This window comes from Puma concolor, chromosome C1 (assembly GCF_028749965.1).
Source record: "Puma concolor isolate L17-30 chromosome C1, mPumCon1.1.hap2, whole genome shotgun sequence".
NCBI classification, from domain to species: domain Eukaryota; kingdom Metazoa; phylum Chordata; class Mammalia; order Carnivora; family Felidae; genus Puma; species Puma concolor.
In genome coordinates, this window is record NC_141674.1 from 20,829,926 (window position 1) to 20,857,179 (window position 27,254).

Sequence of the window (27,254 nt, forward strand, 5' to 3'; positions counted from 1 at the left end):
CACCCTGAACTGGGTAACGAGGATACAGAGACAACCAAGATATGGTCCTTCTATTCCATAATGCTATATAGTCTGATGGATGAAAAATGTGTAAATAGGCAATTACAAAACTGGTAATACATTGGAGATCAGAACCGGAACACACAGAGGCCCAAAGCCCAGGGTGGGGTTATGTATGTGAGTAGAAGGGATGCTGTGTTTACATGATGCTGTGTTTACAAATCCACCAGCATTTCCCTAATAAGAAACACAGTTTTTCTTTCTAATAATGAACATTTACCTAGTGTACCAACCTCCATGTACTGTTTCTGGTCTGTTTATTTTGTTGTTAATGTGACCAAAGTAGTACAGCTTCTAAGCGATAGAGCTGGGATTCAAAACCATGCAGTCTAGCTCCTGAGCCTACAAAGGCTACATTTTTTTTTTAATGATTTAAGGTGAAATTCACATAATATAAAATTAAACATTTTAAAGTGAACAATTCAGTGGCAATTAGTACATTCACAATGTTATACAATCACTCCCTCTATCTAGTTCCAAAACATTTCCATCACTCCAAACTAAAACACCAAACTTATTAAGTAGCTTCCCGTTACCTTCCAGGTACTGTTTTTGATCCTCACAATGATCTGGTTGTACAATTGAGGAAAGTGAGGCCCTGAGAAGTTCAGTGGTAAGTCCAACGTTATATAACTAGTAAATGTGGGACAGGGATTTTGAACCATACTTAGTTTTCTGACCCCAGAGCCTAAACCTTTGATTAACACGCATCTTTGGGCAGCCCCCCCAAGAAAGGGGCTGCATTTGGGTTTCAGAGACAGTAAATTTTGTTGGGCCAAGGATTTAGAAACTATAAGTGCGTCCTCAATTGTTAAAAAATGCACGTTGAAGGGAAACTGCAATTAGTACTGTATAGGTGGTTGGCAGAACCAAAAATAATCTAAGTCCAGGAGCATCTACGGGGCAGGCACTTGGAAAGGTCAGTATTGCAGGAAGTTTTGCCAAAGTCTCAAGAACAAGAAGTTCATAATTCCTTGGGCAGCCCCTATGTGTGCCAAGCTGAAAGCTGAAGAGAGGCAGAGTAGCCAGGAGGGTGTGGCTTGCCTTGGGGGGTGGGGTGGGGGTGGGGAGGGGGCAGGGGCAGCCGGGAAAGCCCAGCTGGTTGTCTGCAAGAGAAGCTGGGGTGCAACTGGGAACACAAAGTAGGAAGCAGGCCTTGGGCCAATTGCATCGCACTCTGAGGGAGGCCACCAGAGCGGAAAGACTGTAAGGGGTGGAGAGCCTCGCCTTAGTATTCTTCTACTTCGTCCCGGAGCGGCTGTCATCACTCTAGCATCCCTCTTTCTCAACACAGGGATCCTGTTTCTGGGGCTTCCCCCTTTCTCTCTGGAGGTCAACGATCCTACAGTCCCCCCCTCTTTTTAGGGATCTTAGACAGAGGGCACCCCTTTTACGTTGTTTCTCATGGTTTCCTCTTCTCCCTCCCTAGTGCGGGCCCCTCCTGTCCAGATGATGGTGGAGTTCTCTCACAAGCCCCCCACCTTTCTCAGGCTCGGGATCTTGCTCGAGTTCTAGTTCAACAATGCGCAGCTCTTGGCGCAACCGCACCCCTCCTACTCCCAGACGGCAGCTCCATGGAAACCAAAACATCACAACTCCGCTAAGGTATCGCGAGAGGTGCAGTTGCGATCGCATCAGGGGAGAGGCGGAGCGAGGGCGGGAACAAAGAGCGAAGTGGGAGGAGCCTGGGAGCTTCCGACGTCCCCGGCGGGGAAGGTACCTCCTAGTGGCGCCCCCGCGTGACTGCGCTTTACATAATCGAGGCCGCGCGCGTCATAAGTGGCGTACTCCAGTTCAGGCCGAATCAGAATTGTCCCAAGCTCCGTGTTCTGCCCCTTTGTGCTTGATGGACGTCGAAATGAACCAGTGAAGGGGCGACCAGCGCCGCCGCGCCCGCCCAGATCCGCCCGCACTCGCCGGCCCGCCCGCCTGCCGCAGCCCGCAGCCTGCTGCCGCCGCCGCTGCCGCCGCCGCCGCCAGCTTGTCCCTTAGACTGTCAGATAAAGCGGTGGGCCGGTCGGCTGGGCGGTGAGCGCGGCCCGGGCCGGACATGGCGGCGCTCTACGCCTGCACCAAGTGCCACCAGCGCTTCCCCTTCGAGGCGCTGTCTCAGGGGCAGCAGCTGTGCAAGGTGCGCGGGCTGGGGCGGCGGCCGGGAGCTGGGACGCTAGAGGCTCGGCCCGGAGCCCCCTGTTCTGCGGGGCCGCCCGGCGGGGTCCCCCGGGCAGGGCGTGGCAGGCCCGCCTAGCTGAGGCGCCGCACCCGCTCCGCTGGGGGCCAGCGGGGCACGTGGGGGAGTCCCGGGCGCCGTCCAGGCCCCCGCGGCAGGCGTGTCCGGGTGCTTAGCAACCGCGAGGGATTGTTCTCGGACCCCGTAAGGTCTGGGGAGGGGACAGCGGGTCCCCGGCCTGACCCGGACCAGCCGTACCGAGCTCCCTCTTGGGCTGGCTTCCCCGCCGCTGGTTGCACACTGAGGGACCGCCTGCCTTGCCTGGGGACTGAACTCCAGAGTTGGGTGCTGCCTAGGACGAGAGTCTCCAACTCGGGCGCCTCACGGGCACTTTCCGGCCAGTCTGAGAGACGGAGGTAGCGAGGCTTTATAGAAAAGCCCCCCAAATTAAGCGCACGAAGCAAAAGGATTTTTCAGCATCCAGTTGGTGACCTTCGATCCTGGCCCTAATCAGCTACTATTCAGTTTTTACCCTTGAAGGCCCAAGTTCTTTTTTTTTTTTTTCGTTTGAGTTGTTTGCATCCTGCTTTGCCTTTTTAAATTAATAGAAGTGCTGTGAGGTGACAGTTAAAAGTCACGAGGCCGTCCTGCGAGCGATTTGAGATAGTCTCAGATAATCCAGAGTTTGTCTCTGGTATGGGTAACTCGTAATTGTATGTCACCGTTGCCTCAAATGGCTATGACTTTGTCACTCTGTTTACTGGGTAGGAGAGAACGCAAGTGTTTGGGTGCCTTTATTTTTTTGGTCTTTATATAAATAAAAATATATATACATTTGAGATATATATATACTGACTTTAAGGAAGTTTCATATAGGTCAGCAATAATGATTTTAACTTAGCATTTCATTTCACAAGTGAACCTGGTCAAAAATCAAACAGTGGAAGTGGCAGAACCGGAACTAGAATCCAGGGCTTCTGATTCCCAGTCTGAGACTTATTCATACATACTTTGGTTTTACAATTTATGACTAGTTCCATATAAATTCTTTCTTAACTTCCACATCAGTGCAGGGCAGTGATGCCAGTATTACAGAAGAGAAAAATAAGGCACAGAAAGTTCAAGTGACTCACTCAAGCACAGTGGCTATGCTGGGAATAGTACCCAGGTCTTCTGCCTCCTACTGAAGGCTGTTTCCATTTCTGACTGCCTTTTAAATTATATCCTCATTTCATTTCAGGAATGTCGGATTGCACACCCTGTTGTGAAGTGCACCTACTGTAGGACTGAGTACCAGCAGGAGAGGTACAGTTTTTATTGACCACGAAAGATGTTTGCAGGCTTTTTCCTCTTAATTAGTTGCTGTTCAATGTACAGATCTGTAATTGATTGCATTATACCCCGGATTCTGCAGGGTTTTTTTTTTTATTATAACACATTGATGAATATAAAACGCACATATTGTTCCCTCGTTATCCATGGATTGCTTAAAATTTTTTCATGACTTTTTTTTTAATTTTTTTTTTTTTAATGTTTATGTATTTTTGAGACAGAGAGAGACAGAGCATGAACAGGGGAGGGCCAGAGAGAGGGAGACACAGAATCTGAAACAGGCTCCAGGCTCTGAGCTGTCAGCACAGAGCCCGACGCGGGGCTCGAACTCACGGGCCGCGAGATCATGACCTGAGCCGAAGTCGGACGCCCAACCGACCGAGCCACCCAGGCGCCCCTTTTCATGACTTTTTAAAGTAATCTCTGCACCCAACAGGGGCTCGAACTCACAACCCCAAGACTGAGTCGAACGCTCCACTGACTGAGCCAGCCAGGTGCCCCTTGCTTAAGTTTTTAAAGTTACTTTTCCGATCCTTGATCATTTGATATTGTGGTTATGATCTTTATGACACTAAGAAACCACAATTGTAAAACATGAGCCTTAGGTTTCAGTATGCTTATACTCAAAGCTTGAAGAATTTATAAGCCAAAAGAAGACACTTTTGGAAATGTGCCTATTCTGATAAAGGGTTTGTTAGCCTTAGCCACATTTGAAATTTACTCGCCTTATGTAAATCTCATTTTTAAAAATGTGAAAAACATTTAGTTGTAAGTGAACACATATCTTTGGGAGACTTTTTTAACAGCAGCAGAGTGGTTTATTGGTTTTCAATAGCAGCAAAGTTGTTTATGGGTATAGTTAAGTTCTGTGGGCCTGCAACTGTAGGTCATAGTTCCTTAAAGCAGGGTGGGGTCTATTTGTTAGCTCACACATAGACCTAGAAACCTAATTTTAATCAGCCTTATTTCAATTCTGGGAACATTTTCCGCAACATTTTATTATGGATATTTTCAAACCAGAAAAAGTTGAAAGAATTAAACAGTAAACACTCATATACCTACCACTTCGATTCTACAGTTTACATTTACTTTATGTGCATCATCTATCAACAATGTATTTTTTTTAATTTGAGAGAGAGAGTGAGCGGGGGAGAGGGGCAGAGGGAGAGAGAGAATTCCAAGCGGGCTCTATGTGCAGTGCGGATCCCTATGCAGGGCTTGATCTCAAGACCCTGGGACTGTGATCTGAGCTGAAATCAAGATTTGGGTGCTCAACCAATTGAACCACCCAGGCGCCCCTTCAGTGTATTAATCCATCTTATTTACGATTCATTTTAAAGTTGTGGACATCAGTATACTTGATCCTAAATACTTAAGCATGCATTTCGTTAACAAAGTTTGATATTTGTTTACGGTCCTTTATTTTTTTAGAGGTAAAATTTGTGCACAGTGAAATGCTCAAATCTTAAGTACATCATTCGATGAGTTTCACAAACAGTATATGGATCTGTAACCCTCAACCCTTTAAAATATAGAACATTACCGTCAGCCCAGAGTCCTCTCATGCTTCATCCCACTCAATCTCCACTCTTCTTGCTTCCCCCGTGCAACTACTGTTCTGATTTTCCTTCCCACCGTAGATCAGTTTTACCTGTTTTAGCCCTTCATAGATATGGAATCATATAAAACATAATCTAGAAGCTTTATGTTTCAGCTTTTATATTTGGGTCCATGATCCACCTTGAATTAATTTTTGGGTGTAGGGTGAGATATGAATTTACACCATACATAAAAATTGATTCAAGATGGAGGCACCTGGCTGGTTCGGTTGTTGGAGCACGCAACTCTTGATCTCGGGGTTGTAAGTTCAAGCTGCAGGTTGGGTGTAGACATGACTTAAAAAAATAAAATCTTAAAAAAAAAATGATTGAAGATGGATCATAGGAGTGGTTTTCCTTTTTTTCTAAAGTTTATTTATTTATCTTGAGAGAGAGAGCACAAGTCGAAGAGGGGCAGAGAGAGAATCCGAAGCAGGCTGTGGCGCAGTCGGTGTGCAGAGTCTGACGTGGGGCTTGAATCCAAGAAACCGCGAGATTATGAAGTGAGCTGAAATCAAGAGCCAGACACGTGACTGAGCCACCTGCGTGCTCCGAAATGACTTTTCTTTGTTTTCCAAGATGTCAGGAGCATTTGTATATATTGATACATATAAATCCCACTTCTTCAGTAATAAATATAAGTATAAACTAAAAGTTCAACATTCCAGAATCACCGATGTGAATCCTTTTTCTAGAGGTTTCTTTCGATATGCCTCACATCTTGTCCTGTCTCTTTAAAATGGCAGAAAATACGCCTGGGTGGCGCAGTCGGTTAAGCGTCCGACTTCAGCCAGGTCACGATCTCGCGGTCCGTGTGTGCGAGCCCCCCCGTCAGGCTCTGGGCTGATGGCTCAGAGCCTGGAGCCTGTTTCCGATTCTGTGTCTCCCTCTCTCTCTGCCCCTCCCCCGTTCATGCTCTGTCTCTCTCTGTCCCAAAAATAAATAAACGTTGAAAAAAAAATTTTAAATGGCAGAAAATGGAAAATATTTTACTTGAATATCTCACTTTAATTTAAATGTTTTGTACTTTGAGGTCTTTCTTTGTTTTAACTTTATGGTCACTTTTATAGGACTTTATGGGAAAATAATCACAAAATAGCTAATAAGACTGCATTTTTATGTGATTTTATTTTCAGCCCCAGAATATTGTTTTAACTATTCTTGCACATCAAGCATTTATTGTACCTCCCTTTGTGAAGAATTAGACTTTATTTGAAGATGATTTTTTTCCCCTAAGGCAGTTTATCAGCTCAGATATTTAGACAATACAGGTCTCTGGACCTTCACAAGACCGAAGACGTTTTTATTTTTATCAGTGCTTAGTTCTTAGAGAAATTGGAAATATTGACAAAATATTTAGTCATAGCATCCATTTCCCCACATCTGGGATTTTCATATGCTTTTACTTACAGAGGAGGGTGTAGACAGAGTAAAGTCAACATGAATCTCTGAGTTAGTATTCCAAACGCATATACTTCATTCCTCACCTCAAGTTTCTCAGCTGTTCATCTAAACTGAGAATTAACTGCTAGTCCATTTCAGTCTAACATAATATTCTTTTGAGGGTCCTGTCCATATTTGCTAGTTTTGTTTAGTGATACTTAGAGATGTGATACTCAGAAAAAACTCACTGTCCACTTTAACCAAAACCTCATTTTATCTGAGCTAATAAAATTAATAACCATAAAATAATTAATAAATAAAAGAGTTAGTGGCCAAATACTTAACTTTCAGTTAACCAGGTGTCCAGGCCAAATATCACCTTGGCACTTAGCAATGAGCAAATTCTGTGGGCTTAAGGAGGAATCAGTTTTCAGATATTGTAAGTGAAGCAACTTTTTTCTCATAAAAGCATTGTGTCTCTTTTTTCCTTAACAGTAAAACCAATACAATATGCAAGAAGTGTGCACAGAATGTGCAGTTATATGGAACAGTAAGTAGAGTTTCTCTGTACCTAACAGTGAGTACTTGGGTCTCTTGGAACCTTAACATTCTGTGGATTATTTATATAACTACCATATTTTTATTAGAATATCTTATGTGTAAATAGTTTCTCAGAAAAGTTTATCTAGCCCTTGAGCTTTTGAACCTAGCTAATACTTACTGAGAAGTTCTGTGTTTATGTTCATGATGGCGGGATTGTCGTTATAATTTTCCTTGAGAGCTTCGGAAACCAGTATGGAAAGAGGATGGGAAAGATGGACCCTACAATGTGACGTCTTTGTTTGGTAGCAGTTGACTGTTCGTTTTGATGACTTTTTTAGGGGGGAGGGGGTCTCTCTGTGTTAGGGTTCTATGTTATGTCCTTGCAGGCATTCTCCCAGCCTGTTTATACGGTGATAATGGCAAAGAGGCCTTTCTAGAAATTTGGAAGCACTTACTGGTTTCTCCAAAGAACTGGTTCTGTTGAATTTCTTACAGAAGTCCCAGCATATACTCTAGTGGGGTTTTGTTATTTGTTAATTTATTTGTTTTAAAATCAATAGTCCTGTGCAGAAAATCACTTTACATAGTATTAGGAATTGGGCTTCATTTGATCAGTGTAGAAGGAAATTTATGAAGTTGGGAATACATTTTTACAATGACTGATGAACTGTATAATAGGAATTATTGCTTTAAAAAATGCAGTGGTATTTTATAATATACTTAGTTGACCCTTTTTTTCCCCCTCTCTTTCAGCCCAAACCTTGTCAGTATTGCAACATAATTGCAGCATTTATCGGCAACAAATGCCAGCGCTGCACAAATTCAGAGAAGAAGTATGGACCACCCTATTCATGTGAACAGTGTAAGCAGCAATGTGCATTTGACAGGAAGGATGATCGAAAGAAGGTAAATCTCTGTGTTTTGTTTTGTTGATTTTTTTTTTTTTTCCTTTCTGAGAAATTAAGTTTGGTCAATTGTGTCAAAATGAAATCACAACAGAGCCGCTGGCTGGCTCAGTCAGTAGAGCATGCGACTCTGGATCTCATGGTTGTGGGTTTCGGCCCCATGTTGGGTGTAGAAATCACTTAAAATCTTTAAAAAAAAAAAAAAAAAAAAGGACATATAACAAAGAAATCTCCGTTCCTGTCCTAGTTGTTCTTGAACTTGAAGATTTTCAGCCTTTGTTTTCATTTAGCAAATGTGGACCATTATATTCTTTAAAAAAAAATATATATATATATATACACATAAAAAATATATATACGTGTATGTGTATATATATATAATAAATATATATATAAATAAAATATAATATAATAAAATATAAATAAAAAATATATATAAATAAATAAATATATATATATATATTTTTTTTTTTTTTTTTTTAAGTAATGTCTACACCCAACGTGGGGCTTAAACTTCTGACCCTGAGCTCAAGAGTCACATGTTCTGACTGAGCCAGCCAGGCGTCCCTGGACCCTTATATTCTAATATTACATGAGCTGGTATTTCATGAGAATATTAATTAACAGTGATCTGTACCCTGTATAAGTAAAGCAATGATTGGCAAAATTCTTAGAACTCTGTAAAGGAGAGATTGTGACTTAGGATACACTTGTATTACCAGTTTCACTATCTGACTGTTTCAAGTGTTTCTATCTGTTGAAGTTAAAAATTCCAAGATGACATAGAGGAGAGCTCTGGGTGGAGTGATGGTACCTTAGTAAACTAAAAATGGTTTAGATTTGTTCTGTTTAAAACCCTCCACTGGCTTCCAGCTGCACTTAGAACAAATCCCAACCCCCTTCCCTGATGTACATTGCCCATACCTGCCTCTCAGTCTCTCCTGACGTTAACGCCTCCCGCCTGTCACCTTGTTTCAGCCACACTGACCACCTTTTAGCCCTTCAAATGTGCCAGTTTCATTCCTACCTTTGCACTGGCTATCATTTTGCCTGATAACACCCATCAGTCTTAATTGGTTCCTCATGCTCAGATGCTACTTCCTCATAGAGCCCCTTTAATAACTCACTCACCCCCTATCATATTACCCTGTTTTGTTGTCTTCACAGCATAACATTGTGAGAAATTATCTTGTTTATTTGCTTATGTTTGTCTACCTTCACTAGGACATGAGCTCCTTGTCCATCTTGTTCTCTGCCACATTTCCAGTGGCCTGGCACATAGTAAGTGCCCAAAACAAACAAACATACATATATACATACACACACACACAGATACACGCAACACACACACACATACATATATATGTATATATGTATATATTTACTTGTTTTGATAAGAGTCATATTTTATCGAGAACTATTTCTTCCCCCTCTTTTAGTCATCTTACCTGACACTGTCAAAATATTAATCTGAAATATATCTCCAGCTTACTGTTTTTTACTGAGAAAAATAGTGCTTCTCATTTTCTACTTTTTAAAAAGTAAGTGAAGTGGGGCACCTAGGTTACTCAGTCGGTTAAACATCTGACTTCGGCTCAGGTCATGATCTCATGATCTCATTGTTCATGAGTTCAAGTCCTATGTCGGGTGGGCTCGAGCCCCGCTTTGGGCTCTGCACTGACAGTGTGGAGCCTGCGTGGAATTCTCTCTCTCTTGCTCTCTCTCTCTGCCCCTTGTAGGATACTCTTTCTTCCTCTCTCTCTGCGTCTCGCTCATATTCTCTCTCTTTCTAAAATAAATAATTAATTAATTTAAAAAAGTGAAGTGATTATTTATTTTTTAAATTGAGGTATAATCAACATATATCAGTTTCAAATGTACAGCATAATGATTTGATATTTGTATATATTGGAAAGTGATCACCACAATAAGTCCAGTAAATATCTGTCACCATACACAGTTATGGGATTTTTTTTCTTGTGATGAGAACTTTTAAGATCTACTCTCTTAGCAACTTTCAAATATGCAATATAGTATTACTAACTATAGTCACCATACTGTACATTACATCCCCATGATTTATTTATCCTTTAACTAGAAGTTTATACCTTTTGACTACTTTCACCCATTTCACCTACCCACCCCTCCCCACCTCTGGCAACTAGCAATCTCTTCAGTAAATATTTTTTTTAATGAAGGAATGCAGTACAGAAACTTTTTCAGTGTCCAGAGGTACTTTTCGGAGATGCTTACGCTCATGAGAACTGACTCCTGTAAACCAAATTCATTAATTTATCATGGGAGGATATTAACTCTCCAGTGACCAGAATACTCCTGTCTGCCAACCAGAGCACCTTTTCCCTGAATTAAGATACTGGAGAAGCTGAATTAGGAATCACGAGGTAGCATATGATGATAGTCGGAGTATAAGCTCTGCAGTCCTACTGACCTGGGCTAGCTGAATGGTCCTGGACGAGTTACTTACTCTTATTAGGCATCAATGTCATCACCTTTCCAGTGGGAATCACAGTAGCTGCTTCACAAGGACATAGGGGGATTTAATTGAGGTTGAGGACTTGCCTAAGTTCACACACCTCCTAAGTGGCAGAATTGGGACTTAACCCAGAGGTCCGGAGCTCCCAGGAGCTCCGTTCTGTACTACATTCTCTCTTCTTCATGTTTGTCTCCTTGTCTTTCAGGTAGATGGGAAATTGCTGTGCTGGCTGTGCACACTGTCCTACAAACGGGTCCTTCAGAAGACCAAAGAGCAGAGGAAACACCTGAGCAGCTCTTCCCGTGCCAGCCACCAAGAGAAGGAGCAGTATAGTCGACTGAGTGGTGGCAGCCATTATAACAGGTATCCCCAAGGTGCATGAGATAGGACTAGAGGTACCTGTTGGTCAGACGGAATACACAATTAGCCATGGAAGAAACCATTTGGTATCAATTTTCCTCTTCTTTTCTCTCTAGTTACTAGCCTTAGGAGGAATCTCCTTTGTCACATTGGACAGTTCATGTATCTTCCAAGTGCCAGAGAGATTTCCATAAGGTATTAGGATTTACTGACTTGGTTTGTCTTGTGTCTGGAAAGTTTGTGAAATTGTTCTGCTTTGACTATAATGCTCCCCTCACCCTTGGAGTGGATTATCTCCTTAGAAGACTGGGCATGTCACTTTCTGAGGGATGCAGCTTTTATAATGCATAGTTGGCCAGGAGGTTGGTAGCTGTTCTAGGTTTGTTCTGATGGGAATCCAGTCAAAAAGATGTCCTTTCATTGTTGTCTTAAGCTTCCTTTCAGAGTACCTGTAATGTTGTTAAGAGTTCTGGCTTTTGATTGAATCCTGACTCTGCCAGGTTCTCTGTGTGGGATCTTGGGCAAGCTTGTTCATCTTTAAAATAGGGAAATAATAATATTACCTCATGGAATTGTGGAGATAAATTATATAGTGCATGAATAGTTGTTTGCTTTATAACTGGCTTATAGGAAGCATTCAATATATTTTAATTACTGTTTGTTGTTGTTACCATTATGATTTTGTTTGTTCATTATTATTAAGTACTCTCATGGGCCAGTGACTCTGCTAGGAAGGCAGAGATGAATAAAAGAATCATGCTGCTCACCAAGAGTATGCAGTCTGGTAGGGAAGACAGACCTGTAATCAAATCATTGCATTATAATTCGATGAGCACCACAGTGGAAACATCAAGATGCAGGCATGAGAGGCAGTAGTAATTAACTGCCTTGGGGAGTCAGGCAAGAGAGGCTCAGAGAAGAGCTGGGTTGGGGCTGGATTTTAGGATGAGTTGGAATCATCAGATCACGGATGGGCAGAAGCATCCTAGGCTGAGGGAATAGTGTGTGCAGAGAAATGGAGGGCGTAAGACCACACGGCCCTGAGGAGTTGCAGGTCCTTTTATGTTTCTGGAGCTTATGTTTGGGAGCCAGGGAATGGGAGTGAAAGGGATTCTGAAAACGTTAAGGAGCATGAACCTGACCCTGATTATTGTGGAGAAAACATTGGAAAAAAAAGAGACCGGAGGCTAGTTAAGAACCTGTTTTGTAAGAGTCCACAGTAAGAGGTATTAATATTAGAATCTCAACTGAGGCCATGGCACCAGAGATCAAAGAGGCAGATTCATGGGGTGCCTGGGTGGCTTAGTTGGTTAAGCATCTGATTTCGGCTCAGGTCATGATCTCCTGGTCCATGAGTTTGAGCCCCACGTCGGGCTCTGTGCTGACAGCTCAGAAGCCTGGAGCCTGCTTCAGATTCTGTGTCTTCCTCTCTGCCTGCCCCCTTCCCTGCTCATACTCTCTCTCTCAAAAATAAAAATAAAAAAAGAGGCAGATTCAGGAAGATACTTTAGAGGGAGAATTATGAGAAACTTAGATAATTTAATGAACAGGTAGATGGGCAGGAGTTGGGTAAGTAAAGAATCATTCTCAGGTTTCTTACTTGGGTGAATAGGTATATTCTTTAACTGAAAGAGAATACAGGAAGAAAAGAGAAGTTCAGTTGTTTTTTTTTTTAAAGTTGAGGTTGGAGCATCAAGAACAATTTTGTGGGAGCTTTAGCCTAAAACTCAGAAGAAAGGTTTGGAACACATAAGAGTCAGTAGGAATAGAAGTTATTATAAAGTACAGATTCCTGCAACTTCATCCCAGAGTTTAATTCAGTAGGACCTAGGATAGAGTCCATGAATCTGCATTGTTTTACAAACATCCTGGATGATTATGGTACAGGTGATCTGGGGAACACCATCTCCAGCCCATATGATAAGTAGTTGTTTAAACCATGCTCTTTGATGATAGAATTCAAGTTGGAGGCTGAGAACAGAATTCTAGAAGCACTCAAGAAGGATGGAGTGAATGTTTGCAAACCATATACCTAATAAGCGGTTAATATCAAAAATATATGAAGAATTCATACAACTGAATAACAAAAAAAGCGCAAAAAATGGGCAAAGGACCCGAATAGACATTTTTCCAAAGAATATATACAATAGATACATACAGAGGTGCTAAACATTGCTAATCATCAGGGAGATGCAAACCAAAACCACAATGAAATATTACCCCACATCTGTTAGGATGGCTGTTATCAAAAAGTTAAGAGAGGTGCCCAGCTGGCTCAGTTGGTGGAGCATGAGATTCTTGATCTCAGGGTTGTGAATTGGAGCCCCACTTTGGGTGCAGAGATTGTGAAAGGAAGGCAGGCAGACAGACAGACAGACAAAAGATAACAAATGTTGGCAAGGTTGTGGAGAAAAGGGAACCCTATACACCATTAGTGGGAAGGTAAATTGGTGCAACCATTGTGGAAAACTGGATTGTGGTTCCTCAAAAAATTAAAAACAGCTACTATATATTTGATCTAGCAATCATTTATGAGTATATATATCCCAAGAAAATGAAATCAGTATCTTGAAGAGCTATCTGCACCCCCAGGTTCATTGCAGCTTTATTCATAATAGCCAAGATATGGAAACAATATAAATGCCCTATAATGAATGAACGGATAAAGAAAATGTGATACACACACACACACACACACACACACACACACACACACACACACACACATATACACATACAGTTTGTGGTATCACTTTTACAAGGAATCTTTTTAAAAAGCCAATTTCATAGAAACAGAGACTAGAATGATGGTCGCCAGGGGCTGGGGAAGGAGGAAATGGGGAGATTTAGGTCAAGGGGTATAAACTTTAAGTTATAAGAAGAGTAAGTTCTAAGGATCTGATATACAGCAGAGTGGCTATTCTTAATATGATACTATATACTTGAAAATTGCTGGGGCGCCTGGGTGACTCAGTCGGTTAAGCATCCGACTTCAGCTCAGGTCATGATCTCACGGTTCGTGAGTTCGAGCCCCGTGTCGGGCTCTGTGCTGACAGCTCGGAGCCTGGAGCCTGCTTCGGATTCTGTGTCTCCCTCTCTCTCTGTGCCCCCCCGCTCATGCTCTGTCTCTGTCTCAAAAATAAATAAAAACATTAAAAAAAAATTGCTGAGAGTAGATTGTAAGCATTCTTGCCATAAAAAAAAAAGTTATGTGAGGTGATGGATGTGGTAATTATCTTAATCTTGGTGATTATTCCATAACATACACGTTTATCAAAATGTTATGTTGTACACTTTACATGTATACAATTTGTCAGTTATTTCTCAGTAAAGTTGGAAGGGGGGTTAAGGATGGCATGGTCAGTGGTATCAAATATTGAAAAGAGATCAAGAAAGAAAGGGTCTTACTCGAGGGTGAACTCATTGAGTCTGTAACTGATTTTTAGTGGTTTGTGGGACTCAGATATCAGTAGATTCACAGAACTATCCTGAAGAAGAACTGGATTAGGGGTTCAACCTGGTATCTAGTGCTCACTTCACTATTGACTAGCTATATATCCTTGGGAAGGTCACTTAAACTTGATGAGCCTCAGTTTCTGCAGAGTAGAAATAGTGCCTTGTATATACCTCACAGACTTGGAAGATGTGCATGAAACATTAAATGTGAAAGTACTTTCTTAAACTGTAGGGTAGGTTTTACTTCTTATTAAAAATTTAAAAAACATTTTTTTTAACGTTTATTTATTTTCAAGAGACAGAGCATGAGCAGAGGAGGGGGAGAGAGAGAGGGAGACACAGAATCTGAAGCAGGCTCCAGGCTCTGAGCCGTCAGCACAGAAGAGCCCGATGCGGGGCTCGAACTCACAAACCATGAGATCATGACCCGAGCTGAAGTCTGACACTTAACCGACTGAGCCACCCAGGCACCCGACGTCTCATTAAAGTTTTATTGACTCTGTTCCCATAGTTGTTAATAAAGCAGATAATATTTAATTAAAGGTAAGAATTTTGGAGGTCTCTGGAAGTGAGCTACCCATGCATCCAGGACCTATGAAATCAACACCTCAGTGGATTTTAATACTCAAGAATAATTAGCTCTTTCATGGAGGAGCTGTGATATTACATTGGTCCTGTTTGAACAAACTTTTGTTGTGATGTTTTATAAATCTTTGATTTCTAATTTGTGTTTCTCTGTTTTTGCCATTAAAAGCCAGAAAACACTTTCTACATCTTCAATTCAAAATGAAATCCCAAAGAAAAAATCCAAGTTTGAATCAATCACAACCAACGGAGACAGGTAAGCCAATTGGTATGTGTGCATGCTTCCATTTGAGTTACTGCATATACAGTTCCTGAAACAGGAATACATACCAGGGTGTGCCTTGGACCTAGTCTAGGGTTGTTATTGAGCCTCCGAGGGTCACTCCATTAGCCACTTGATATCTTATGAATAAGCAAGCAGTGCTGCTATTTGTTTATAACTCTAATCTTGTCATTAAAAGACAAGCACATATAACGATTTAATAGCAACTGAATTCTGCAATCAACATATAACTCTCCCACACTAATTCTAAGAAGTCAGGAGCTATATGCTTTTCATTATGTTCTGTGCCTGTGGCCTCCTCCATGCAGGGCCAGAGTTGGTATTGAGAGGTGGAGCAGAGACAAGTTGGGAGTTAAGGCAGTGTTCTTAGTCTAATTCATGCTTCCTTAGCATGCAGAAAGCTCAGGGCAGCTACTGAATCAGCAGAGAATGAGATGCATTTGAATATTTTTACTGCATTTTAAGCCTGTCTTAAAAGCATATATTTACTCCTTGCCTTCCTCTCTCCATCTGAATGATGCTTCCTCTTGCAAGCTGCTCTGTCCTAATATCCAGAGTGTCCCGTCTGTGTTGGTACAGTGGGCTGCTTCCCAGCTGAGTCTTGGGGCCAACCATTTTCCTGTTTCTCCAGGCCCAGGCATCCTGCAGTGAGACACTGGCACACTCTTCCTCCAAAGCCTTGAAATCCTCTCCATTCTGAAAACTCCCAGTGTCAGTTCTCCCTCCCAGCAGGTGGTGGGAATGGGAGTAGACTTAGCACATAGGCTTGCCAGGACCAAATTTCATCTAGGGGTACACAAAGCATCTATGAAGTTTATTCTTTACTATTACCTTTTTTATTAAGTTGATTTCAGATTCTACAAGGTACCTTTTTATCCACTAGTATCATTGATTTTATACTTGTTAAATGGAACCTTCTGGAAATGTTTAACTTGGATGTTCAAAGTATATGGAGAAAGGAACCATAAAGACCATCAGCTTCACTGTTACTTGAGCAGATATCCTGACCATCATGGAGATTGTCCCATCACCCCTGCCAGCATGCCTGATCCTACAAAAACCATGTCAAGGAGTGAACCTTTCTGAATTCCCTGCCTTTATAAAGGTCTAAGCCAAGAGGTGCCTGGGTGGCTCAGTCAGTTGGGCTTCCGACTTCAGCTTAGGTCATGATCTCATGGTCCGTGAGTTCAAGCCCCGCATTGGCCTCTGTGCTGACAGCTCGGAACCTGGAGCCTGCTTCAGATTCTGTGTCTCCCTCTCTCTGCCCCTCCCCCACTCATGTTCTGTCTCTCTCTGTCAAAACTAAATAAACTTTAAATAACTAAATAAATAAAATGTCTAAGCCAAGACCCACAGCCTTTAGATTCATCATTTCTGTTTTGTGCTCACTTATGACCCAGGCTGTATTTGAATGACCTGGAAAAAGTGCATTCTTAACTTTAGTTTAACCAGCCAGTCCTTAAAGCTTACCTTCTTTTAGATTATTTGTTCTTAAGATACTGCCATTATTCTTGCTGTCCATTGCTATGGATATACAAAGCTAAAAACTTAAGTTTTCTGTTCAGAGTGATATTTTAAAAATGTTTATTTTGGGAGAGAGAGAGAGGATGAGTGGGGGAGGAGCAGAGAGAGAGGGAGAGAGAGAATCCCAAGCAGGCTCCTCACTGTCGGTGCAGAGCCTGATGTAAGGCTCAGTCCCATGACTGGGAGATCATGACCTGGGCCAGAATCAAGAGCCAAATGCTTACCCAATTGAACCACCCAGGTGCCCCTGTTGAGAGTGTTTTATCACTTCTAATCACCAGCAATGATGTTTTCCTCAAGTAGGAAATACTGATCCTTACCATGGTCTTTAACAATCTCATCTGGAAAAGATCTAAAAGATCATTTTTTTCTTGAAATGTAGATGCTAATTTGTTAAAATAACTTGACCTGATAACTTGAAAATTTGGAAAACTTTTCTGCTTCTACAAAAGTTTTTTTCATAAACATACAAGTTCCATTTGAATGTTCCTGCATTAGCAGTCTTAACTTCCCAATTCCACTTGTTTGCATTCCTTTTAAAAGTTCATAGCAAAAGTTAAGTGACATTTTTCCTTTGTTTTTACTTTTGTGTAGTTTTTTCTTTCTTTTCCCTCACTTTGAAAACATTCTGACAAGCTGTTTTTTGATGGTCCTTTTGTAATGTTATGCAAACCCCCATTTTTTTTTTTTTTTTACTGAATATCTATCTTGAATTCAGTTCTGTACCAAAGGTTACCGGTCTTGTTTCTGAACTATCTATTGTAGCCGCCTCTTAGCTTTCAGTTGATCGTAGTCCACTTTCCTGGCCCCACTTTGAAAATATCCATATAGGCTCTTGTCCTTTCATTGTTATCCCCTTTTCTGCAAGCTGCTCTCTAACAGCTTTCCATTCTCCTTTCTATTCTACCATTCTCCACTCTTATTATTTTTTAATGTTTATTTATTTGAGAGAGAGAGAGACAGAGCATGAGCAGGGAACGGGCAGAGAGAGAGGGAGACACAGAATCTGAAGCAGACTCCAGACTCTGAGCTGTCAGCATAGAGCCCAACGTGGGGTTCAAACCTACAAAACTGCAAGATCATGACCTGAGCCGAAGTCGGACACTTAACCAACTGAGCCACCCAGGCGCCCCTCCACTCCTATTTTTAAATATTGAGACATATTTGATTTTTTTCCCCTCTTTCTTTCTCCATTAGTCTTCCATATTGTACTGCGAGAATGCATCACTTTAGGTTTTTTTATAAAACCTTTTCTCGAATAGTTTTATACTTCTACAATGCCTCTGGGGGCGCCTGGGTGGCTCAGTTGGTTAAGCGGCCGACTTTGGCTCAGATCATGATCTCACAGTTCATGGGTTTGAGGCCCACATCAGGCTCTGTGCTGACAGTATGGAGTCTGCTTGGGATTCTCTCTCTCTGCCTGCCGGTCTGCCCCTCCCCAGCTTGTGTGCGCACATGCACGTGCGGGTGCATGCTTTCTCTCTCTCTCTCTCAAAATAAATATATAAACTGAAAAAAAAATTTTAAATGCCTTGGTCATTTTTTTTTTAGTATCCCGCAAAATTCATAGCCTCCCTCTCATATTTTCTAGTTTGCTGAAATCGTAGCAAAAACTTTTATTTTAAGTTTATGTATTTTGAGAGAGAGAAAGAGTGCACATGTGCAAGAGAGGCAGAGAGAGAGAGAGAGAGAGAGACAATCCCAAGCAGGCTCCATGCTGTCAGTGCAGAGCCTGACATAGGGCTCTCTCTCACGAAGTGTAAGATTTTTTTTTTTAATGTTTATTTTTGAGAGACAGAGGCAGAGAACGAGCAGGGGAAGGGCAGAGAGAGAGGGAGACACAGATGAAGCGGACTCCAGGCTCTCAGTTGTAGACACAGAGCCCGACGTGGGGCTCGAACCCAAGAACCATGAGATCGTGACCTGAATCGAAGTCATATGCTTAACCGACCGAGACACCCAGGTGCCCCTCGAACTGTAAGATCTTGACCTGAGCCGGGTTCGAGAGTTGGATGCTTAACTGGCTGAGTCACCCGGGTGCTCCATAGCAAGAACTTTTCACTTTGAGAAAGATCTGAGTTCATTTCTAGCTTTCCTTCCCTGAGAAAACGTACCAGCTACTTTTTGATCTATTTGTTTGTTGTTCCATTGGTGATAAGGCATACCTGTTGATTGTTTCTAAAGGATATTCCTTTCCTTTCTTTGTAGTTTTTTTGTTTTAAGAGTCTTTAAGTAATCTCTACACCCAATGTGGGGCTCAAGCCTACCACCCCGAGAACAAGGGTCACATGCTCCGTGAACTGAGCCAGCCAAGTGCCCCTCCTCATAAAACCCTAGTTTTATTTTATTCTCCATTTGAAATATGCCTGAAAAATTAGACTTACTTTGTGTGGCCTCACCCTTTTGTTGGAGATGCTTGGAGAGAGACTGGATCTGATTTTCTGCCTTGCTAACCTAGCCATCTGTTTTCATTTGATTTCCAACAGTTCTTATTAGTCAGAAGTTAGAGAGTTAGAAAGGTCAGGCCCTAACAGGACAGACATGACTGGTTTTGTCAACAATAGTGGTATGGGAAAAATCCTCTCTTGAGAAGCAGGTGGGCAGAGCATTAGAAGCTTTCAGGAGCACAAGATTTATACTAGCCCATTACACTGTTTCATTTGTCACTCTAGTTATGGGTTTAAAGAAAATCTTTTGGATTGAGGGAAGACAGTCCCTTGGCAGGTATTGAAACTGGTAGAGGAGACTTTGATGGGTCCTTTCAGCATTTTCTCCTGCTTACCTTGTTTTATTATATTGCTTTTACTTTTCGTCACCCAGTAATTCTGCATATTCATCAGTTAAGAAAGCACCGGTTCATTCTTCTTCTGATGTTCTTACATGCCTCATGTAGACCAAGAGAGAATATTCTTAGCAGTCAACCATGTCTTCTAGCCATAGAAATGTTTGACTTGGTAACTGAGGATGTTCAGTGATTCCACTTGCTATTTGGAGTTTCTACCCATGTAGAGAAATGCTGGTTATTAGCTGTAGTTCAAGATGAACTAGAGTCATTGCTGTATTGATCTAGGGAGTTGCGAATCAATATTCCACTGACTGCTTAGGAAAAACAGGTTTGTGTTTTACTTTAAAGGTTGCCCTGGGAAGGGTAAGGAGGTTTCTTTGGGCAGTCTCTAGAGAAGGGCAGGACTTGACTCGTATGGCAGTGATTCCTTAACTTGTTTTGGGCCTAAGACATCTCTGACCAACCAGGGAACGCTGTGGATCCTCACCCTAGAAACCATCCATTGTATGTATACACCGAATTCTATATGCAACTTCAGGCGTTCACAGATTCCCTGGAACTAGGCCTGGTTACAAAACTCTCCGAAAAAGACAGAGTTCACCTGGCACTTTAACAAAATGAAGTGCTCAGGTAGTGTTACTGAGAAGAATCTGTTGAAACCCCAGGTTATGGTGTGACTCTGGATTTTATCACCTGTTTCTTTCCTGATTATCACTGGATTCTTGATATTGGAAGTGGTAGTCAACAGTCCAGTTGCAGTGTAGGGGAAGTTGGCTTCCTTCCTATTAATTTCATCTTTTTCTAATTTTTAAAAGGGACTGACTGCTCCTGGAATGGGATGCAGCAGCTTCTTAACAGCTGCGCCATACATGGTGCTTTGGAGCAGAACATAAAGAACCAAGATCTGATGATCGCCTCGCCTGTGCAGTTTAGCAAATGCTATTGAGTGTGGTGTGTGTGGAGCATTGTACTTCTGCTGGGAATTCAAATAGTTGCTCCTACTCTGGAGCTTGTAGTCAAGTGGTCCATGGTGTGTCCTCAAGTGAAAAAAGGTTTACCCCTCCAAGTTATGATTTTTCCTTCTCCATTTTTCTACTCAGCTTTTCCCCAGACCTGGCCCTGGACTCACCAGGCACTGACCACTTTGTCATCATCGCCCAACTGAAGGAAGAAGTGGCCACTCTGAAGAAGATGCTGCATCAAAAGGATCAAATGATTTTAGAGAAAGAGAAGAAGGTACAGTTTTGTTAATGCCTCTCAGGCCAGAATGGTGCAAGGGTCAGCATGTGGTACCATAGGGCATGGTGCTAACTCTGTTTAACTGATACTTATTTGGTACTGACCACTGAAGCTTTGAGGGATCCAGTGTCAAGGTTGGGGTATCGTGGGAGAGGCTTACTGTCTGCCAAGGTGACTCGTGATCTGCTGTTACCGTGAGAGAGAACCCTCACTCTGCCTTGGTCAGGTGCATTTAGAAAGTTGACTTTTCTCAACATTTGGAGGAAGTTTCACTCATGTTTACCAGGCTTACAGAGGTGATGTGTAAAACTACAGTGCCCCCCTTAATTCACAGGGGGGCATAACTGACTGCTACATTTCTCAGCATGAACTGCCTTGGAAAGTTGTAATCAGAAGGTGCTGAATGAACATGGAGTTGGGACAAGAGGAGATGGTTATGTAATTGGAATTTTTAATGCTCTCAGGCTGAGAACCTGATACCTCCGTCTCTGGTATTGGGATGGCCATGCCCGTGAGACAGTAATACTTAAAATATGTGGGCCAGGTCTCCCTCCTTCCTGGACAATGGTCAGGTAGGCCTTCCTCCATGACTCTTACATCACTTTGCTTCCATTACTGACAACTCCCTGAGTGACCCATTCTTTAAACACATTAACATCTTCAGTTAAGTCTTACCCTGGTCTAACAGTCATCCTCCTTCTTTAAGGGAACTTTTTACATCCTTCTTGAGATTCAGGTCTATTTCTCTTATTTTTAGGTTATTTTTCTTTTCTTTTTTATTTTAGAGAGACAGAGAGTGGGGGAGAGTGGCAGAGGGGTAGAGAGAGAGAGGGAGAGGCAGAGGGAGAGAGAATCCCAAGCAGGCTCCATGCTCAATGTGGAGCCCAGCATGGGACTCGATCCCAAGACCCTGGGATCATTGCCTGAGCCCAAATTAAGAGTTGGACGCCCAGCTGAGCCACCCAGGTGCCCCTCTTACTTTTAGGTTCCCAAAGAGTATCTTCTTTTTGTCTTAATATATTAGTAACAATAATAGCTAAACTTTTATTGGATACTTAAGTATGTGCCTGACTCTGTTCTAAGTGCCTTCTATGTATTAATCCATTTATCCTCATAACAGACCTTTGAGATAAGAATTACTATTGTCATCATTTTGTAGATGAAAAGTATCCTCCAATATTTTTTCTCTTAGAGTTCCAATCCTTCTCTTGGTTTTCTTTTTTTCTCTGAGGCTGTATGTTTTCTTGTGCCAAGTTTGGAGTGCTAGGATTCATTCTGAGTGGCTAACAAAGGCATTTATATTGTTAAAATATTTGCATGCATTCTGTCCATCTAATTTCGACCTCATTTTATAGATGAGGAAACGGACCCAAAGATATTAAATGACACATCACATCACACAATTAGTAAATGGCAAGTCTTCCTGACTCTACCATTCTTTCTACTAGGCTATGCTTTCTTCTGCCAGTAAGATAGAGATTCATGGGAAGTTCGAGACCAGTATACTTTCCACTTTACAACATGACTGTCAGATGAAGGCAGACCCAAGTATGTTTTCTTCATAGACAAGATCAGAATAGCACATAATAAAAGGGTTTTTGCAAAAGAGACAAAATGAACAACTTGTTTCTACTGATTTGCAAAGTGAGGGTTTTAAAAGGAGCAAAAACAAATAGATTGTTTCTCAGCACTTTCAGGATCAAGGTCACACTCCTTGGCTTGGAACACAGGCCCTTCTACAACATACCTGCCTATCTACAGCATCAATGTCACTCTCCATGCTCATCAGTCATTTGAACAAGCTGTCAGTTACCTCACACTCTCTGGCTGTGCCTGTACAGTTTCCTGTGCTTGGATGTCGTTCTCCTTACCTTGTGTGCCAGCTGTACCTCATGTACCTCGAAACTCAGCTCACACATCACTTCCCTGACTTAGATATCTCCTCCCTGCTCCTTGAATAGCATAGTCAATAGAAGGCGGCCTGGGGTTTGAATTCTAGCTCGTCTCTTGCTAACATGTATGAGCATGGCCATGTTACTTAAGCCATTCTTTTTTTTTTTTTTTTTTTAATTTATTTTTGAGAGACAGCGACAGTGTGTGAGCGGGGGGAGGAGCAGAGAGAGGGAAACACAGAATCTGAAGAAGTCTCCAGGCTCCGAGCTGTCAGCACAGAGCCCAACACGGGGCTCAAACTCACAAACTGTGAGATCATGACCTGAGCCGAAGTCAGACGCTTAACCGACTGAGCCACCCAGGCACCCCAACTTAAAGCCATTCTAAGCCATTGTTTTCCCATCTGTAAAATGGGAAAAATAATATTGCCCGCCACAGACAGGTTTATCATAGGATTGAATGAAATAATATAATCAAACAGTTTGGGGTGCCTGGCTAGCTCAGAAGAGCATGCAACTCTTGATCTTGGGGTCGTGAGTTCAAGCCCCATCTTAGGTGTAGAGATTACTCAAAAAAAAAAAAATTGTGTGTGTGTGTGTGTGTGTGTGTGTGTGTGTGTGTGTGTGTGTGTGTATAAATATCAAACAGTTTACCTAGAACAGGGTTAAAAAATTAGTAAATGGCAATAGCTGTTATTCTCCTGGCTTCTCACAGTCAGTCATATTGTGTTGTATTGTAATCACTGATTTATTTGGAGGATTATTGGCAGGTATTAAATACATAAAATCTTTAAAACCTGTCAGTGATGAGGTATCAGAAATGGCTATGTCAGGATTTTGTGTAATTTTTAAGAAATCTTTAGGATAAATAGGATACAGAATTCCCTGGCTTTGGCTTAGTTAGGGATCTTCCGAAGAGCCCTGGATTTCATTAATTTGAGGAACCATTTAGCTCTCTGCTGCCAGAACATTCATCATTGTACTGCACAGAGATTTCTTCAGTCAGTCTGCCTTTTCCCCCCTCTCAGATCACAGAGTTGAAGGCTGATTTTCAATACCAAGAATCTCAGATGAGAGCCAAAATGAACCAGATGGAGAAGACCCACAAAGAAGTCACAGAGCAATTACAGGTGAGTCTGCCTGTTTGTTTGTTTTAATGTTTATTTATTTTTGAGAGAGAGAGAGAAATAGAAGATGAGCAGGGGAGGGGCAGAGAGGGAGAGAGAGACACAGAATCTGAAGCAGGCTCCAGGCTCCAAGCTGTCAGCACAGAGCCTGACATGGGGCTCGAACTCATGAACTACGAGATCATGACTTGAGCCAAAGTCGGACACTTAACCAACTGAGCCACCCGGGTGCGCCGAGTCTGCTTGTTTTATGTGATAACCCTGGTGTATTTAGCTGATTGTATTTTAAGTGATTTATCTCTTAGATTTTTTTTTTTTGTTTTCAAAATATTGACAAAATCATATTTAATCTACCTTATTAGCTGTCTTTTACTATTTCGTTGTTGGGTGTGTTCTGATCTCTTTCCCTCAAAAACTGGAATTAATAAATGTGCGTTTTGAGTTTTGGATAAGCCAGATGTGATTCCAGATGTCTGGATTATAAATTCTGTTTATCCAACACGTTAAGGCACTCCACGGTTTGTTTCTGTTGCACAAAGCACCCTTTTGTAACAGTGGATCCCAGGAGATTGAAGTGTGCTGATTAACCTCTAGCAAATACTTCCTTCCCCTGAACCAAGCCGTAGAGCTTTCTGTTGATTTCTGCCTCTAGAATTTGTTCTCTTGCTGACCCTTTACGTTGTCTGCCTTAGCATCTGCATGAAAAACATGTCCTGTCCTGTTAAAATATCCTTGCACTGATTTTTTTGTTTAGGCCAAAAACCGAGAGCTCCTGAAGCAGGCAGCTGCCTTGTCCAAGAGCAAGAAGTCTGAGAAGTCAGGAGCTATCACCTCTCCGTGAGAGACCATAAGGAGGCTCCCAGCCAACAGCGAAGGGGTTCCTGGGTTTGGGTTGGTGACCTGGCTGTTCTCTGTGAATTGCAAGCTTTCTTAAGAAATCTCTATTTTATTACAGTTATCCTCCTTTGTGGGATTGTGGTGGGCTGAATGGAAACACCTGGTTTATGCTGTGTCATGACTGCATGCTTGGATGTTTGGGGTTCCAAGCTCTCTGTCTCATACTCTCACTCCCCCCAACCCCACCCCGAGTACTACTCTCTGTCTCTCTCTCTCTTTTGGCACTACTGTGTGTGTGTGTGTGTGTGTGTGTGTGTGTGTGTGTGTGTGTGTGTGTGTGTGTGGCAGTCACTGTTCAGTGTTATGTGCAGAATTTTTTTTTTTTTTTTTGGTCCATCACATCCTGCCATACCCATGAGCAAATAGTTTGGCATTAATTACATACATATCACTGCCACCCTCTGAACTTTGACAACTGCCACCTTAAGACTTGGTACAACGGAAGAGGCTTTCTCTCTCCAATAAACCTTTTGCTTCAGGGTATACTCTTGGGTTTTTTTCCAGGTATATTATGTATGACTTTGTACTATGTATAGCCAGAGTTTTATTTATTTTTAAAAAAAAAAGAAACTTTTTCTTGATAAAGGAATAATGGTAGCCTAGCTTGTTCTTGTAAAAGTGATGCCTCTTAAAAAGAAAAAAAAAAGCCCTTCTCTCTACCTTTTAGTAAAGGAATAAGACCTTTCTTGTTACCTTGGAGTCTTAAAAACTGATTGCTACGGTGCAACAATTCAGTGCATCAGTGTGGAGTTAAGTGCCTTTTGGAGGACTTCTTGGAAGAGCATTTAAGGAGATGCTTAGGGGAGGTAGCAAAGATTTGAACAGTCTGTCTTTTTAAGTAAGGGCAGAAAGAAAGGTTGTCCAGGTTTTACTGGACGTTTCCCTCCCCTACCCCTTTCTAGATTGTTTTATGTGACTGATTTTAAATTCTCACACTGCCACTTCTTTTTAAAGAAAAAAAAATACCCTTTACTTATATCGGTCGTTACATTGGGCCATTGTCAGCTTTTTTTTTTTAATGAGCAGATTCAAAATGGATAATATTTGAACTACAGAGCATTTTGGGGGTTAGTACGAGCTGCTCAAGTGTGGACTCTGAGTCTGAGCGGGAGAAATGCTGTCACTGTACCTTCTCCCCCTTCCTCCTCATCCATCCCAGCCTGCACACTCCCTGCTTTTAGTGGGAAAAGGGCGTTTCTTGAAGACAGGTGCTTGTCAGAAGCAGCTTGGCCTCAGCCAGAATTGTTTGTGTCCACCTTTCCCTTCCTGACTGAGCAGGCACATGGGTTTACTTTTCCGGGAGAGGAGATAGATTTGCACTTCTCGCCATTCTCTCAGGTCCTCCATGGGATGTTTGTGAAAGAAATGAGAGGTGTGTGATGTGCCGTGAAACACAGTAAAATCAACTACCTTGGAATCATTAATGCAGAGGGGTCCTGAGGCTCGAGGTAACCATGAGGACAGATGAACTTTGTACCTCAGTGCACCAAAATTGTAAGCAGTCAGTTTAACTTGCTAGGCATTTCTTAAAAGCCAGTGCTTGTAATCTGTGATAACATTCTCACAAGTGGAGCCATGCACAGAATTGGACAGAAATGTGGAAATGGGTGGCTTCTTTCTGATAAAAGAAACAATGGACCACGTTGCTCATCTATCACTCTAGTAGGGGAGGTCATTTTCCCTTCCAAGCAAGGGAGACGACAGTGCTAAACACTTTTGTAACTTTTTGAATGAGAAACTTTTAGGTAAAGATAAACTGTCAGATAATATTTTTCAGATGCATTTACGTTTGACTCTGGGGAAAAGATTATGAAAAAAAGTTACAGTCATGGTTTTGGGTTTTGTTTTTTTTTTAATTTGGAAGACTTGAGAAATTCTGTTTCATGAAGTGACAATATAAAAACACATACTTAGTTTTATACTAAATCTTTTTTTAAGGTGTTGGCATTTAATACAAAGCAGATTCACACATTTTCTAACTTTCCACAAGTTCCAAAAAGTGAAGGAAGAAACCTCAGTCTTGAAGTTTTGGTTTTTAAAAATCATGACACTGTTTTACCATGAAATTGAGTAGCTAACTTTTGGTAACACCTTTTGTTTATTTGTATGTTTGTATAATGGACACTTTGAAACACAGGAATGTTTTGGTTTGTACAAACTTTGAAAAATGTGTGTTAATAAAAATTCAAATTGAGTCAAGTATTGTTGGGTGATTGATTGATTGATTGCTGGTTTACCAGTAGGCATATCCCATTATGCCCTTCAGCCGAGAAAATAGTTTGTCTTGCTTGTTGACTTAAACAATTAAAAGCCTAACTGTGGTAATAGGGAGCTTCATATCCATCAGAGAATAAACCCATTCTCTTTTTTTCTTCTGTGATTTTATTTTCCAGTTTAAGTGCTTGCTTTGTTATAAACGCTATGCTAGGCAATGAGAATACAGCAGTGAAGAAAATTTATTTCCTCATGGGGCTTCTATTTGGTGAAATATTGGACACCACCACTGTTCCTTGATTTTATATTCACCATTGTGAGTCAAAATACAACACAGGATGAATCTTCATAAGGTATGAGTGAGAAGATTTTGAGATACCATCTCAAGGAGAGGAATGTATTAGTTT

At 41.7% G+C, this 27,254-nt stretch overlaps 1 protein-coding gene across 1 annotated transcript; it reads left to right on the plus strand.

Moving 5' to 3' along the window:
* Positions 1 to 1,954: 1,954 nt before the first annotated feature.
* Positions 1,955 to 26,832, plus strand: FAM76A (family with sequence similarity 76 member A). The gene is made up of 9 exons (XM_086716173.1): positions 1,955 to 2,191; positions 3,471 to 3,535; positions 7,039 to 7,093; positions 7,840 to 7,992; positions 10,691 to 10,848; positions 15,056 to 15,142; positions 20,579 to 20,714; positions 23,638 to 23,739; positions 24,491 to 26,832. Exons 1-9 carry the CDS (start codon positions 2,111 to 2,113, stop codon positions 24,575 to 24,577), a joined length of 924 nt encoding a protein of 307 aa, XP_086572299.1. The 5' UTR covers positions 1,955 to 2,110; the 3' UTR covers positions 24,578 to 26,832.
* Positions 26,833 to 27,254: the final 422 nt, after the last annotated feature.